General features: G+C 55.4%; 1 protein-coding gene and 1 long non-coding RNA gene across 2 annotated transcripts in view; one reads left to right on the top strand and one right to left on the bottom strand.

Annotated features, from left to right (window-relative positions):
- Positions 1-2,863: 2,863 nt before the first annotated feature.
- On the bottom strand, positions 2,864-5,178 carry LOC308568477. Its single transcript, XR_014000490.1, has 3 exons — positions 5,086-5,178; positions 4,285-4,456; positions 2,864-3,170 (listed from the first exon to the last, which is right to left on the bottom strand). It is a non-coding gene; the product is annotated as an uncharacterized lncRNA (long non-coding RNA).
- Positions 5,179-5,627: 449 nt separating this feature from the next.
- ATP2A3 (ATPase sarcoplasmic/endoplasmic reticulum Ca2+ transporting 3) overlaps positions 5,628-16,927 on the top strand; it is a 32,544-nt gene continuing 21,244 nt past the window's right edge. Inside the window, exons 1-3 of the mRNA XM_081160984.1 lie at positions 5,628-5,914; positions 15,125-15,142; positions 15,410-15,492. Coding sequence (XP_081017110.1) covers positions 5,797-5,914; positions 15,125-15,142; positions 15,410-15,492 — 219 coding nt within the window. The 5' untranslated portion in view covers positions 5,628-5,796. The remainder of the gene's footprint in view (positions 5,915-15,124; positions 15,143-15,409; positions 15,493-16,927) is intronic.

Raw genomic sequence — 16,927 nt, 5'->3', positions numbered from 1 at the left:
TTCTTCTGCAGTCTCTCCTTTACTGGTCTTGGTGGTTTTTTTATTTGCTATTTCATCTTCTAAGAAAAATTCAAAATATAAATTATTAACATGAATTTCCCCATTCATCTTTATTTTGTGAAATGTCAGTTTCAAATGCAAAATCAAGAGCACTTCACTCATATGTGTAGTCAGGAAAAGTACACAAATCATATTTCATAGCACATTATGCATGTGTGTTTAGTTTTGACAGAACCGTGGGAATGCTGCACAATTTCATGTCTTGATAGGCACACATCCTACCATCACTCTCCACCGCGGGCTCACTGATGAGTCAGGAAGGACTGAAAGGAAAGGGGGCTCTGGGTTGCTATCTTTCCTTTTCCTTTTGGAGCATCATTTTAAATAAAAGTGGCTGGCAAATGCAGGGAAATGACATAAGAAATGTATGGTAAGGTTCCACAGTCCTTTGTATCTTAAAACAGTTGCCTTCTTTCTGCGCTTGAAGTGAGTTCTGCTTCAAAGGAAAAGCAAGGCCTCTCAGGGCTGTCAGCACCCCCACTTACTTCGCCATAGGCCTGACATGCTTCCCTTCTACCCCAGTCTCACTGAGCTCCCACGCATCATGAGTCCACCAGGATCCTATGTTCATGGAGCATCATAAATGCTCTATTTGAATGGGACAGTGTATCACCCATGTCCTCCTTGCTCACATGTGCTCCGTTGACTTTACTTACAAAGCCCAAGTTCAGAGAGAAAATTATTAAGAATTTCCAGATAGTGATAGCAGCGCATTAAACCGAGCGCAGGGCCCTTCTGACCCTGGGCCCTGTGTGAGTGCACAGTTTGCATGTCCATGATGCCAGCCCTGCAGGGGGATGATAGTCCTTATGCCAGGGTTGTGAGGAGGCCATGAGATAATGCATGAAAAGAACTGGGCACAGGGCCTGGCACATGGTGAAAGCTCAACTCAGTCGCCAGCCTACAGCCAATCAGGGTGCTGGGGCCCGGCCCTAATGCCAGCCAATGGGGCTCCACACAAGGCCCAGAGCAGGGATTTCTGGCAAACCTTCCTTTCTTCACCCTAAGTTCTCCAGCCCCCTGGCTGGCTGCTGCTTCTGGATCTCCACTGCAGGTCCCTCCCCCGCACCCAAAATAACAATAGTACCAGAAACCATTTACTGAACAGGTGTGACTTCCAGACACTCCGCTTTACCAACATCCACCAGTTAGTTCCCACAACAGCTTTTCAAGGGCAAACTCTTTCATTTTCAAGTGGCAGAAACCCAACTAAAAAGGGAAAGTACTGTCTCAAATAACTGAAAACCCAGGGATGGACCCATCTCAGGTAGAAGTCATCAGAAACCTGCCTTTCTCCATCTCGCTGCTTCTCTTTGTGCCGGCTTCGCTGGCAGCCAAATTCCACCCTGATGGTGGCAGGACGGCTTCCAGCAGCACCAAGCCTACAGGGCAGCAACCTCACCACCACCTTAGGAATCAAAAATATTTCCCCCAATATTCCAACAACAGCAACAAAAATCCAAGGGGATGGCTCTGATTGGCTGACTTCTGGTCACATGCTCATGTGGGACCAATCAATCTGTAGGGCCAGGGAGTTGTGGGCTCCTCATTGGCTAGGGCAGAGTCACAGGCCCACCCTTGGATCTAGGTCAGCTCTATGGGAACAATAAGGACTGAGGGAGGGGCAGGGAAGATTCTCAGAAAGGAAACCAAGCAAGGGGATGGATGCCCACTGTGCCACCCCCACCATCAACACTGGGAAAGGCCTGTTACTGTCTCCTACTATGCCTGTTCACCAGACCCTCTTCTTGTTCTTTCCCAGCACAGCTGGACTATAGCCCCCAACTTTCTTTGACTTCGATGTGGGTATGTGACTAAATTCTAACCCTTGGAATTTGCGAGACGATGATGTCATAACCTCCTGGGCTGGTTCCTATACCTATTGCTACCCTCCATGCTCTTTGTCCTTCGGCTGAGTCCATGAGTCTGGGGACCTCGGAACCATGCTGAAGATGGCAGAGCCACAAGACATAAGGAGCATGGGTCTCAGTGTCACCAGCCCACCAAGCAGATCACCTGCTTTGGACTTTTTGTGACCGAGAAATAAATTTCTATGATGCTTAAGTCCTTACACATTTTGGGGTCCCTTGGTTACAACAGCTGGCTTACCCTAACTAATAATTACAGGTGAGCAAGGTGAGGCTCAGAGGGATGACATGTCTTGCCCAAGGCCACACACTCTGAAGGAGGCTGAGCCCAGATGCAAAGCTGGGTCTATCTGACACTAGTCACAACCCTTTGGTTGCAAAAGACAGAAACTTGTTTGAACTGTAACAAATAACGGCAGGTCTACGGGAAAGACACAGAATTGTGCCCTGTGGAATCTGGGGGAGCCAAGGGCAGAAATACAGTAGAGGCTCTTGAGGAACTTGGACGCCATTAGGGAGTCTCTATCTCTCTGTCTCTGTCTCTGTCTCTCTGACACCATATGGTATCTTGTCTCAATTTCTTGTTTCACGTGGACTTGGTTTTCCTCTCTGCTCTCCACTGCTATATTTCAGATGATGTTAACTCTAGCTCTCTAGCTCTGCTCTTAGCACCCACGGCCCTCTCAATATAATATCTGGCTCAATTCTTAAACTTGAGAGAGATTGGCTTTGCTCACCTGCCTATGCTGAGTGACTCCTGGGTCAGGGCCCTCCCTGATCACTCAGCTGGGGCGGGGGAGTTTTCATGGCCAGCTCAGGCTGCCTCCCAGCTATTTCAGTTCAGCCCCAAACACACAGCTGCCCTTAGACACCTCCACCGGGAGTCCCCCAGATACCTTACACTTCACTTGGCCCCCAATTCACTCCTTGACGCCTCTCCTGACCTCAACCTGCTGCTTGCCCACCTCAGGGCTGAACCTCTCACGTACTTGCTACCGAAGCCAGAAACTTGGGAGTTGGCTATCACTCCTTCCTTTCTCTCATCCCTGAATCTAATCCATTACCAGGTCGTCCATCGCGTCTCCACTTGGCCTTGGTCCAGACTTCCTCATTTTTCTTCAGAACTAATGTGGGATCCTTTCAGCCTCTGTTATCCCCTTCAATTCCTTCCCCACACCAGGTTCCAGGAGGAAGCTTTTCTTGAAGGCAAATCTGACCCCACCTCTTCACTGCTTAAAAGGCCTGCAGTGCAAAACAAAATCCAGGGTGTTATTGGGCAATCAAGGTTCTCGGTGTTCCAGCCCTGCCTCTCTGATATACCCTCCTGATCCTTGTGCTCATGCTCCTTATAATCCAGCCATGCTGAGGGACTGAATTGCTGTCCTTGACACGTAGCTGAGGTTTCTCACTTTCAACTCAGGCTGCTTTTCTACCTGCAACACCCTCATTGTCAGGTGTCCAAATCTTTCTAGGGAACAGCTGTCCCCCCATGCTCCACCCTGGCCCCATCAGGTGAGGTGGGTAAGCATGCCCTATGCCAGAGAGATGGTAAGTTCTGCCACCACCTGTCCTGTGGGGAAGTTAGAAAGAGCTGGGACTGGGTGCTAAGCCTGGAGCTCTCTGTGCATGGCAGCTGGGAGGTGGGGAAGATAAACCTGTCCTTTGGACAGCATACCTGTGACCATGTCGCCTGGCCATCAGCTGTTTGTCCAGGTACTGACAGAGGGCACAATGGGGGGCACACCAGCAACCCGACATGTAGAGTGTGAAATGACTGTGTGTCATTCTTTGGGAGCTTGGAGGCACGCCCAGAGGTTGTCATAGGGGCAGCTGAGCAGGTGGGCATGCTGACAGGTGTGTGAGTCTGCCAGGTAGGGGCCAAAGTTGCTGGCAGCTGTTTGCTGTGCCTGTGGTGGTTTGGAGGCAGAGTGGGGTGGGGTGGGCTGGACTGTGCTGGAGAAATGGAACACAGGCTAGCTTCCCAGAGTAAACAGGCAAGCCTTCTGGCCCTACCTTCTAGCAAACGCCCTGACACCTGAGGGTAGGGTACAATGAGAGAGGCTTAGGGTAAAGGTCTCCGGGGTTGGCAAAGGTGGGGGGGGGGTCCCAGCTGCTTGAATGCCTAAGGCTTCATGTTCCTGGGAGAGGGGTATCTAGTAGGGAACTATAGGGCTCTGTCCCCACCTAGCCCTGGCTAATTTTTCCTGGCAACTTAGGAAGTCAGGTGGAGCTGTCTTTATGGACCGTAGTGGTAAGAGAAGAAACAGACAGGGTGGAAATACCAGGGATATTGGACTCTGAGATCTAAAATGTCAGGCTGGAAGGAGCCACAGCCAAAAAACCAGCATTCCCTTACCTCCACAGGAGAGCGCTGACACCCAGCCGAGGCCCTGGGAGTCAGTCTGGATGACCCATCTAAGGCAGCAGTGAAAGGTTGAATCATTCGGTCCGCTGGTCATCACTGAGTGTCTCTGTGCTCAAGGAGGCACAGCAAAGGGGAGACAGAGGAGGAACACTGCAGCCCTGTCCTGGAGGGAAGAGGTCAGAGCTGGGCTGGGGGCACACATGATCTGGGTAGGGCTCAGCAACCCGGGGCCAGGCTGGAAGCTGGGGTTTGTATGTGTCAGGTGTGTGTGTGTGCGCGCGCGCACATGTGCAGTTGTAGAATCAGCAAGGCTTTCTGGCTGCAGAGGCACTATAGGGTTTGAGGTTTGAACAGCTGGCCGGGTGGGCTCAATCCTGGCAGCCAGGGTGGATCCCCAAAGTTGAAGGTCTGGACAGCAGAAGCCAACTCGGTGGGGGGTGAGATGGCAGGTGGGGTGAGACTGGCTGGGTCTCTCAAGCTGGAGAGAGTGCCAAGCAGACTGTTCCCTTTGCTCCTGTTGGTGGGGTGAGTGGTGCTGCTTCCCCACAGCTTGCTTCCCTGACCCGCAGCCCCTTGTTCTGGCACCCCCGGAGCAGCTGAAGCTCAGGGAGCAGTGGAGGGTTCCTCTGGCCCTCTCCTTCTTTGCGGGGGGCCTCTGTCCCCAGGGGCCTTGGCCAGAGGCCTCCACCCCACCCCTCAGGCGTCTCTAGGGAGCCCCACCCCTACCCCGGCAGTTACATTTCCTGCTGGGTCAAGGGTGTGCATCTACAGTAAAAAGAGTGGTTTACTTACTTATATACCGGTTCATCGTTAGAGGTCCTGCTTGTGTGCGGATAACCACTAATCATTGGACATTTGGAAAAAAACGAAGAACACGGATATCAAAAATAGGAAACATCAAGTAATCTCCTCGGGCGGAGGCAGGCTTATTCACAGACCTTCTGGGTTCCCTCTAGACGGAGAGTCTGCAGAACTAGAGCTCGCGGTAGGAAGTCCCTCTAAGGACAACTCCATTTGGCAGCCTCCCAGGACCCCGAGGGCTCCAAGGAAGGCAGCTCAGAGACCCCGTGCTCCGAAGCCCACCCAGCTCTTGGCCCTTGGAGGCGTCCCGAGCTCTGCGGACAGGGGCCAAAGCTCCCTGGGCCACAGACCCTTGGCTTCCCCGCGCTCCCCGCCAGCGGCCTCAGTTCCCTCTTCTGCAGAATGGGCGGGTGGCCCGGCCTCTGCGCCCCCGGGCACTGCGGGGGCGGGCTCCGAGGGCGGCCGGAAGGGGTGTGAGTGCGGGGGCGGGCCCCGCGCCGCCCCGCCCCGGGGAGGGAGCCCCGGGCGCAGCATCCTGGCGCGGGCTTTGGCCTCCGCTGTCACTGCCGTCGGGGAGGGTCCCAGCCCGGACATGGCCTTGTGCGGCGTCCGCCGGGGCTCGAGCCCCCTTTGCCCCGCGCATTAGCCCCGCGTAGAGGCGGCCTCGACGGTGCCGACGGCGCAGACGTCCGGGCGGGCGGCATGGAGGCGGCGCACCTGTTCCCGGCCGCCGACGTGCTGCGCCACTTCTCGGTGACCGCCGAGGGCGGCCTGAGCCCGCAGCAGGTGACCAGCGCGCGGGAGCGCTACGGCCCCAACGGTGAGAGCGCGGGCCGGGCCGGGGCGGCGAGCGCCGCAGTCTCCGTTTTCCCCCAGCCCCGCCGCCGCGGGGTAGCCCCCCCCCCACCTCTCGGCCCCGCGGGCGGGCAGGAAGCTAAGGCTCCGGAAACCCCTGCAGATGCTCGCGGGGCACCCGGCGAGGCTGCGCGGCCACCTTCGCGGCGGGAGGTGGGGTGGGCGGGTTCCGGGTTCCGAGACCGGACGCCAGGCTCCCCGTCCCCTCCCCCTCCCCGCAACCCCCGGGACCCGTGCAGTCCTCCCAGGCTCCCCACCTCCCCGCGCCCCATCCACTCCGGCCCGCCTTAGCGCACCCCGCGCGCGGGCAGAGGCGCGTCCCCGCGCCGCGCTGCACCCGCCCGCGCCCTGCAGGTGCGCACACCGAGGCCGGCTGGCGGGGGACCCGGCCGGGACGCCGAGGCCCAGCCTCCCAGCTGTCCGTCCCCAGGGTCTCCCCCGAGGGCTCAGTAAAACTCACGGAAGGTGCAGCTTGTCAGCTGGCAGCCTTGGCGCCCCCACCCCCACCCCCAGAGGTCTTCCTCTTTCTGCAACCCGAGGCGGATGTGGCTGGCGGGAGTCGGTGGGGGCTTTGAACCGCTAGGGCGAGAGACCCACCCCCCGGGGGGTGGCAGATTCAGGTCCTCACTCAGGGAGTTGCCTGGGGAGGCCTTTCACTCCTGGGTGACCCGGAGCGGTGCCTGCCCGGCTCTGGGCAAGGAGGGCGCCTTCACGCTGTTGCTGTCTGGGCGGGAGAGGTATCATTTCTTCCTCATTTTCAAAGGAGTGTGAGATTCTCCATCTGCCAAAAGGCACAGCAAGTGCCAGGTACTGTCCAGATGTCTCCCTAGCCCATTTGGAGGCCTTGTGAGGGTGGAAGGTGTAGAGATCCCCTCCCCAAGTAGCTTCCAGGCAGGACTTTCCATCCCCTTGGTGCACCGGTAGACTTAGAGGTCCAGATAGAAATGTCCCCTCCATCCCCAAAGTGCAGCTTGTACTTGCTCCTTTCAGGACTTGGGGCCTCACCCTTTCAGGGTCCCAGCCAGCCAGAGGGGAAGGTGCTCTGGCCTGAGTGTCTCACTGCTCCCAACTGGCTGAAAATGACGACGGCCTGTCAGAAAGGGAGCTTTGGGTTTTGTATTGGTTTATAAAAACCACCTCTTATGTAAATATTATCTTTCTGGAGCAGAAATCCTTTTTCAAAAAAATTACTTGCTATATTTAGTTGCGCTGTGGGAGGAACTAGGGAGATAAATATTATTTAATATCCCCCATTAGTGACTTGGCACGGAGGGTGTCATTGCTGCAGGACAGTGTGGCAGCAGGGCCTGTTCCCCGACCCAGGGGTGGAGGTGGGGGTCAGGGCAGCAGGTCTGGGAGTCCACAGCCTCTTCGCTGCCACTGTGGCCCCCAGGTTGGGAGTCCCGATTCTCAAGGGAAAGTGGAGACCCAGCCCTTGGTTCTGCCTCCAGAATCACACAGATCGAGCCCTGTCTGACCATGGCCACCACCTCTCCTTTCTGGCCCCCATGTCTTTGTTGGTCCAGCAGAAGGGGGGCTGAGTGGGAAGGAGGGAGTCCGTAGTTCTCCCCACGCTCTCTTGTCTGGGTGAGGTGCCCTGGCCAGTGAGCATCTGTGTAAGCTGATGGACAGGGATGTTGGGATGCTGTGTAGGTCCACAGAGGTGGGTGTGCGTTGACAGGAGGGCCCATCAGGGTATGTGCATTGGGAAAATTTGGGGGCCCGTTGATGGCTCCCCTGGTTCCTCTGTTCTTTGACAGTAGTAATAATAAAAGGTAGTGTTCATTGAGCACTTACTACGTGCCGGGCACTGTTCTTGGCACTTTTCATCTCTTATTTCTTCCTGAAAAGAACAACTGTTGTCATCCCCATGTTACAGGAGACAGCTAAGGTACCAGGAGGTTAGACAACTCGCCCAAGGTCACAGAGGAAGTGGTGGAACTGCTACTGGGTGCCTGTCCCTTTCTGGGTCTCGCTTTCCGTATCTATACAAGGGGGTCACGGTTTCTACAGGCTCTGGAAACCTGGTGTTGGTGCCTGCGCTAGGAGTTGGGATCAGCTGGGTGGGAGCTATTCCAGCTTTGCCCCCAGCCCCTGTGAAACCCCAAAGGGCTCTTCTCTCGGGTCACTGATGGCTTTTCCTCAGCGAGCATTTGGGGCCCTGGAAGTGGTCAAGTGAGGAGAGGGGACCCAGCTGCCCCTTCCCGCCCCATGCTTTCCCTGCCCAGCACCTGCCTAAGGAGAAGGCTTGGGTGTCCTGCAGTCTCTACTGGCACAGCCTCTGAGGTGGGACTGATGGAGGCTTGGACTCTAGCCCTGCTCCTTCACAGCTTTGTGATCCTGGACAGGACTTTGTCTCTTTGTGCCTCAGTGTCTTCATCATAAGCGAGGCTACAATAGGCCCCATGTCATGGTGTTGTTTGTGAGTGTTCATATACACCAAACCGTCCCTCCTTGTAGCAGAAGAGGCTGGGCTTGGCTTTGGGCCAGAATCTGGGTGGTGGGGTGGGCCAGACCTGCAGGTGGAGGGGAACACCCCAGGGACTAGTGTCCCCCCAAGCCCAGGAATCTATGCACCTGCAAGGTCGTTAGTGCTGGAAACCACAAGGAAGTCATTTGCTTAAGTCCTGAAGTTTGCAAATTCTGCCAGTGGGAGGCAGGGGCTGGGGATCCTGCCCTCCCACCTCAGAGCTGGGGGAGGGGCTTCAGCTGTGCCATCAGTGAGTATACCAGCCAGGAGTCCACCCCCACACACAAAATACCACCTGTCCCAGCCCCAGCCCCAGCCCCAGCCCCAGCCCCAGCTCCAGCCCCAGCCTAGAGATGTGTCCTTTGAGGCCCATCAGGGACATTGAGCTGGAGGCTCCTTGCCCATCTCTTGTGAGGCTGCCTTTCTCTGCAGGTCCCAGAGGTGCCAGGGGAGGGGGGGGGCTTTCTACATCCTTTAAATTTACTTTCTGAATAAAAAAATGTTCACACAGAACAACATTCAAAGTATAAAAAGGGTATACGGTAAAGCCTCCCCAGCCTTGTCCCCAACCAGGAACTCGCAATGTCCCCGTGTCTTGTGTCTCCTTCCCAAGACATTCTGCACATGTACACATCTGGATCTGTGATCTGCGATATTTTTACACAGAAGGGTGGATTGCTAGTGCTGTTTCGCCCCTGCTTCCCACGTGACAGTCACCCTTGGAGATGGTGCCGTGCGGAGCTTCATGGGCTTCCTAGTGGCTTTGCAGGGTTTCATCTGTGGCTGTCCCAGCATTTCTTCACCTGGGATTCGATGGGCGCTTGGGTTGTTTGCAGCTTCTGCAATCACACGTGTCACAAGGCATATCCTTGACCCCATGTCATTTCGCACACTTGTGAATATCACCAAAGGATAAATTCCTAGAAGTGGAATTGCTGGCTCAAAAGATGTGCGTATTCAACTTTTGGCTGCTGTTGCTAAATTGTTCTCCATAAAGTCACACCATCCTGCCTGCCTTTTCCACCACCTCACCAAGGCAGAGCGCTCTTCGACATTTTAATCTGTGCCAATCTGATAGAAAAGTGTCCTCTCATGGTTTTACTTTACATTTCTCTGCTTCTGAGTCAGGTTGGGCTTTTTTTCAGATATTTGGGAGCTATCTGATTTCCTATGTCAGTGAATGGGCTGCCCATCACCTTTGCTGGACATGGGCCAAAGCAGGATGTAGGACTGGTCAGGCATGTCCTGTTAAGCGGGCCAGCACCCAAGGGCCTTGGAAAGCCCAGTGATGTGGGAGTCAGGAGAGACTCTGGGAGGTCCCCGGGGTGGTCTTGTTTTAGGGGAGCTAAAGGAGGGGCTGTGATGGGGGCTGGAGCGAACTTCCTGGGCCTTACACAGCCCATCTGTGCAGTGGGTATGAGGGCCCCAGGGCTGCCAGGTGGGAGGCCTGGGCCCAGTTTAGATTCCTGCCAGCAGTGTCGGCTATGGTCTTATCTCCTGCCTTTAGCACAGGCCCCAGGTGGCCACTGGAACTCTTGGGAAGCCCACAGAAACCAGGCCAAGATTAGTGGGGCCAGGCGAGAGGAGGAGGGAGAGAGAACTGAGTGGCCAGCCTCAGGCAAACTTGCCTCTCCTTGGGCTCTATGTTCTCAGTAGAGCTGAGATGGGGTCCTGAGACCCCCTTAGGGCCTTGCAGATGTGAAATGACTTTTGGATCTGAGGTGTGGCTTGTCTGCAGGAATTTGGAAGCTCCAAGTCTTTCACACTTCACTCTGGTTTTCGAGCCCTTGTTGGGCAAACTTAGAGCCCCCTCCCAGGGACAGCATCAGGCCTCTCCCCTTGGAACCTCCCATCCCCTTCCACAGGAGCTTTCTGAGGCAGGGCCAGGTCTGCCCACAGCACAGCTGGCACACCGATGCTGAGCAAAGCCTTCACTGGGTATTTTAGTATCAGATCAACCAGGCAGACTGTGGGCCCTGGAGAGCAGGACATACTTCCCAAGGCCCCCTGCAGCGCAGGGCCAGGTTGTCCACTCTAGGTGGGCCCTGGAGACCTGGGCAGGGCCAGGTGGACTAGGCGGGGCTGCCCAGGTAGGGCCTGTTCTTTATTTTACAAGTGACAATTTAATTGCTTTGTAAATTTACCTTTGAGGAAGACCTTGGTAAGCACTAGCTTCTCCCCACTGGAGCTGACATTTAGAAGCTGAAATACCAGTTTCCAATGTTGTGAGAAGGAAGGAGTCAAGAGGGGGAAATTAGGGGAGCAGGTGGTACTCGGATCCTGGGGGCAGCCCTGGCCCTGTACCACCTTCTCCCGAGTTCTGAGCTGTGGACAACTGAGCAAACAATTCTGCAAAGCTCTCTGTGGATGCAGGGGTGACTCAGCTCCTCCCTGAAGGTTCTCCAGTCAGATGGGACGGCCCCCATACTGATGACTAGTGAGGGCAGGGTGGTCAGGGGAGGGGGCTTTGCCCCTGGAAGCCTTCCTGGGAGTCTGGGGTTTAGATGAGGAGATGGGGAAGGGTATCCTGCACAGAAGGAATGGCCCCAGCAAAATCTTGGACGGGGGAAACAAGCGGAGTTGGTGGCAATCCTATGGCATCTCGGTTGGCTGGCAGATGGATGGACGTATGTCTAAGATACAGGAGTGATTCTGGAAGGGCAGGCTGGGGCAGATCTAGGAAGACCTTGAAGACCATGCTAAGGTGGGTCTTTATTCTACAGGCCAGGGAGAGCCACTGAAGGCCTATAAGCCAGTCAGAGACAGGGTCATTCATTCATGTATAGATTTTTATTGAGCCCCTACACATTGTTCCAGATGCTAGGGACATTGCACTTGATAAAGTCCTACTGTCACGGAGCTTACATTCTAATAACTATTATTATGGCTAATGTTTACTGAGCGTGTACTGCGTGCTGTGCATATTCTAAGTGTTTTATGCATAGCATGCCATTTAATCTTCACACCACCTTTATGAGGTAGTTATTATGATTATCCCCATTTTGCAGATGGGAAAACTGTGGCACACAGGGGGTCACAGAACAAGCAAGAGAGAGAACAGGATTTGAACTCAAGCCCTCTGGACCAGACTCCTTGCTCTAACCCCGAAGCTTCTGTGACTACATCCTTATTTCCCCCCCAGGACCCACAGCTAACTCCCACCCCACCCCCCAACTCCTCGAAGACTAGCCCCACACGAGGCATCTGTGGGCATGAGCCAGCTCAGTCTGGCAACAGTGACCCAGAGCAGAGATCAGCTGGGAGAGGCCTTTAGTGAGAGGTCCAGAGGTCTACTGTTCCAGAAGAACAATGGGGGCTGCATGCCCCCGGGCTGGCCCAGCCGGGACCTGGAGGGAGCTGCACCTCCAGTTACTGCCTTCGTTTGTGCAGCCTGGCGGATGGCACCTTGAGGTGGGCAGTATGGGCTCCAGTTGGCACAAATGGGCATCTGGTGCTGCCGAGGGCCCAATGCCACCATTTCAAGGGGAATTGGCTCAGCCCTCCCCCACTACATGCCACCTGGTTGGATTGCAAGGGGGAACCAGTATCTTGCAGGGATGCCTGGGGAGGGCTGGGAGGGTGCTCCATAGCCCTGGGACTCAGTCTTGAGTCCAGAGGAGAATTGACCATCTAGGGTTTTGGCAGGATTGGAGTTTGAAGCAGACCAGGCCTGAGCTGGCACCCCCTGCGAGGACAGCAGATCCTTTGGATGGGGATGGTTTTGGCTAGTGGCTCTGTGGCCACAGTAGAGGTATGAGCTAGTTGATGGAATGAGAGCATCCAGTCATATAATCAGGACATGGACACACGTTTTTTCAGGTGACCTTGGCTGGAGGAGTCAGAGGGATGAGGGTGGGAAGGCAAGACAGTCTAGGAGTTAGTGCGGCAGGTTCTGAGCAGGGGGTTGAGAGCCAGACAGCCAGAGTTCAGAACCCTTCGTGCCGCTTCCACTTCCCTGCTGTGTGACTGTGAACTAGTCACCCAACCTCTCTGGGCTCCAGTTGTCTACTCTGTAAAATGGGAATAATAATTGTGTTCTCCTCCAGTTGTTTGGGAATCACAGGAGAGTAATGCACCTGAGGAGTTAGTGTGGCATCTGACACACAGCATTAATAATTCTGCTGTAATTTATCTCGAGCACCTTCTCATGAGCTCAGCACACAGTGCCCTCCCATTTACCTTTGGAGATAATGGAGATAAAGCACCTGGCACACTGCTTGGTACATAGTAGGTGCTCAGTAAATGGGGTTCTTATTCATATTAATGATAATCTTCACAGCAGCCCTTCAGGGTAGGGTGGACCCCCCATCTTACAAATGAGGCTCAGAGCGCCACGGGGAGCCAGCAGCTCAGGCAGGACAGAAGCACATGTATATGCACATGCAGGATGGGCAGGCTGTCTGCTGTGACCTCATGGCTGGCTAAGCCCCGCCCAGGGATAGTGGGAGGGAGCGGAAGGGGAGCCTTGTGGTAGGAGCCAAGTTTGGGGAGAAGGGGGTGTCAGTCAGGATCAACTAGGCTATGCTGCTGTAACAACCCCCACATCTTAACACCTTTAAACAATAGAGGTCCTCTCTCACTCACTCATATGCATGTCAATGGCAGGTCACTTGGGGGCGCTGTGTCTCCCGCACTCTGTGACTCAGGTTCACAGACCAGACACCATCTCACAGGTTGCCGGTTTCTGTAGCAGAGGGACAAAGAGCTCTTGACCTGTGCTGTCCAATACAACAGCCAGTCACTAGCCTCATGTGACTATTTAAATTTAAATGAATGAAAATTAAGTACAATTTAAAATGTAGCTACTCAGTCACAGTAGCCACATTCCCAGTGCTCAGTAGCCCCCTGTGGCTAGTGGCTGCTGTGTGGGACAGCGCACTCTATGACTCTTCCATCGTTACACAAGTTCTATTGGACGGCACCTTCCAGAGTCTCACCAGCAGTTCAGTGAGACAGCCTGGAACTAACCCAGGTCCTTCGTTTCACAAGTCACGCTGAGGCCGGGAAGTGCGTCCTACTGTGTGCCTACAAGGTGGGAGTACTGTAAATTCTCACCTAAGGTCTATAGGTTCTTGAAACTGTGGCAAAACGACATATAACAAAATCAATTTTACCATCGGCTTATCGATAGAAACGGGTTAAGTTCCTGTGGCATCTTACCGACATTATAACCAAACGACATTGAACAAAATGTTATTTGAGGACCTGCTGTATTTGGGGAACAGCATAATGACCACCAAAGAGTGGGTCCTGGGTCAGCTCATGGGTCAGAGAGCAGAAGGGGAGACACATGGAAGGGTAGAGGAAGAACTTGAGAGTGGGGGAGAGGGCTAGCTTCCCAACCCCAGGCCTTGTCCCAGCCCAGGAAAAAATACCCTAAGGAATATAGTGGCCTTGGCACTGTGTGCCTGACCGAGGGAGGGGAGAGGGAGACAGCAGGAGGGGTTCAGGTAAGGCTTATAGGTAACCTCCCTTTGGTCGGGACCCCTGAAGATCCCCGCAGAGGTGAAGGGTTTAGGAGTCTCCTGGGTAGAGCACAGCAGAAGCAGGCCCATGTGTGCCCTGAGGCTCGCACTGTTCTGTGCTGAGGCTGGGGCATGGCAGGGACAACCTCTCAAGGACCCTACTCCATTGGAGGATTGGCCCAGAAATCAGGCCTAGCCCTCCCCCTGCCTTTCCTGTTCCCTTCAGCTAAATAGATCAGAAGGAAAAAGTCTGTTTGATTTTAATCTCAACGCAGGACACTGGAGATTACATTTTCCACGGAAAATGTCAGCCGTTGCCTAAAATAGGACTTTGGTGAAAATGCTAGAAAGTGTATTTTTAGGTTATATGTTTCCCTCCTGGATTCCTGCGGCCCAGTGGGCTGCTGGATACCCTCTATGGTTCGGCTGCCAGGTGCAGACCCCAGACCTTCCAAACAGGTGGCCCGGGAGAGAGCCACCGCGGGGAAAGATGATTGGCGGGCACGCAAGCCAAGAAAAGGTGGACAATGCAAGGACCTGTGACGAGGAAGGGAGAGCCAGCCTGGGGTGGGGCCTCAGAGCCTGAACAAGCTCCCCAGTGATGGCAGTGCTGCTGGCCCGGAGTCTGTCCTCGGAGGAGCAAGGGACAAGAGGGGGCAGGGCTTCGGCTGGGCCTCTGGGAGTTGACCGTGCGGGGCTCCTCACCGCCTGGGATGCTGGCTGCTGTGGCCGTGTCCAGGGGAAGCACCGGGTGGCCTGGGGCTCAGATCTCATCCTGGTGCTCCTGGAGCAGCAGGTGCATCGGGCAGCTCAAGCCCATGCTCAAAATTCGAGGGGTAGGGGTGGGGGGCATTGAACAGGACTGGGCAGCCATCTGAGAAGGAGCTGTGTGACCGCGGGGTCCCTTACCCAGTTTGCTCAGTTTCCCCTCTGTGCAGTGGGAGAGGGGCTAGCCTGGAGGGTCTGGAAGGGCTCTCTTGGCACTGGTCTTGTCCTAAGGTGAGCCAGGCCACACCAGGCCTTCCTCAACCAGAGTGGGCTGGGAGTGGGGTGAGGGTGGAAGCATCTGGGCTTCGACCACCCACTCTGTGACTTCGGAGAGCTGTGGGGCTTTATCCAAACTACCGTGGGGGTCCAGGTGGGCACGGTGGGAGGGGCTGCTCAGAACCTCCAAGGCCCTACTGTGTAACCCAGTCTTCTCTTGTCTCCTCATGGATCCCACGGCTGCTGGATCCCGCAGAGCTCCCGACCGAGGAAGGTGAGTCTTGTGCCAGGGCCGGCTGCAAGTCCACTGGGTGACGACCTTGGGCCATTCACTGTCACGTTGTGTCCTCCCCTCCCTGACAGAGCGCAACCCTACTAAGCCCCTGAGCATCACCCACCAGTGCCTCTCAGGCCTTGGGCTCTCCCTCTTTGAATGGCAGGGAGGGGGTAGGCCAGGTGGTCTCCGAGGCTGTCCCAGCTCTGACTGTGGGCAGGCCAGCTGGTCAGGGGCCCCGGCCTCACACCGCGTTCCTGTTCCCAGGGAAGTCCCTATGGGAGCTGGTGCTGGAGCAGTTTGAGGACCTTCTGGTGCGCATCCTGCTGCTGGCCGCCCTTGTCTCCTTTGTAAGTGGGGCCCCTTCCCAAGGCATCAGGCAGCAGTGGGAGAGGGAAGCCAGGTCGGGGCAGTGTTCAGAGCCCAGGCTCTGGATACAGGACTGTCCTCTCAGCTATTGGCATCCCTGGACCCCTGCCTACCCCTGCCCTGCTCAGATGTCAGCTTCCCTGTGTACACTCTCAGCCCCCCCCCCGCACCCCAATCCCATCTCTCCCACCCTGACTGTCAGAGCATCGACCCTGCCCCTTCCTGTTTTAGCACAGGGCTTCTCAACCTCAGCACTACTGACATTTTGGACTAGATGATTCTTTGTTTTGGACTAGATGATTCTTTAATACTCCTATGCACCATAGAGTATTAAGCAGCATACTTGGCCTCCACCCACCAGATCCAGTGGCACCCCCAGTTGTGACACGCAAGTCTCCAGAAGTTGCCACATGTCCCCAGGAAACAAAATCACCCTGGTTGAGAGCCCCTTCTGTGGCTCCCTATGCCCCTCAGAAGACGTCAGGCCTTAACCTCATGCAGCCTCCTTTTGCCCCATTCCTGCTGCGCAGACCCCTCCTGGACCCACAGGGCCATGGGGCCAGGGTGGAGTGGTGGGAGGGAGACAGCGGTTGTCATCTGGGACCCAGTAGCAGAGACCCAAGGGTAATGCAGGTAATGGCTGCCCTGAGGGTGGACAGGACTCCTGCTCCCACCTGAGGGGGAGACCTCATCTGGGTGACTTGGACTGGAGTGGCTGCTGGGGCCCTGGGTGGGACCAACTCTTTCCCTCCAGCCAGCTCTCTGGCCCTCCAGGTCACTTACTGTCCTTGTGGAAACCGAGGACTCTTACAGAGAAAAAAGTCTATCCTAAAATGACTGAGCCGAGAGGGTGCTGGTACATTTGGACACACTGAGGCAGTGGAGGGTAGTGACAAGTACCCAGTTAGACCAAGAGGTGGGACTTGAACTGCGCCTCCTGCCTTCAGGCCTGGGCTCTGGCTGGAATCATGTTTCTCTGGCCACCAGACTTCGAGGGTGAGCCTCTAGCGAGATCAACTGGGCTCGTTAAAACAGACTGCTGGGTCCACCCTGGAGTTTCTGACTCAGGAGGTCTGGGATGGACCCCAAGAATTGCATTTCTAGCAAGTTCCCAGGTGCTACTGCTTCTGCTGGTATGGGCTCCATACGTGGAAAGCCACAGCCCGGCAGACAGTGAGGCCTGCAGCTGTCAGCTGTACAACTGCCCCATGTCCCTGAAAGTTGGCGGGTGGGACTTGCGCTGTGGTGGTCGCTACCTGCAGAGGCTGGGTGTCCTAAGCCACAGGCCTTCTCAGATTACCCCTCTCCAAGCCCAGGGCTTCCCAGGGGCATCTTCCCCCAAAGCAGGAGAGCAGACAGAATACCCAGGGTACAAAAGAAGTGTGAGCAGACCCTGGCCCACAGCGTGGCCCAAAG

Source organism: Miniopterus schreibersii (assembly GCF_964146895.1).
Source record: "Miniopterus schreibersii genome assembly, chromosome: 16".
NCBI classification, from domain to species: Eukaryota; Metazoa; Chordata; class Mammalia; order Chiroptera; family Miniopteridae; genus Miniopterus; species Miniopterus schreibersii.
The sequence above is the reverse complement of the archived record's forward strand: the minus strand, read 5'-3'. Positions and strand labels throughout refer to the sequence as shown.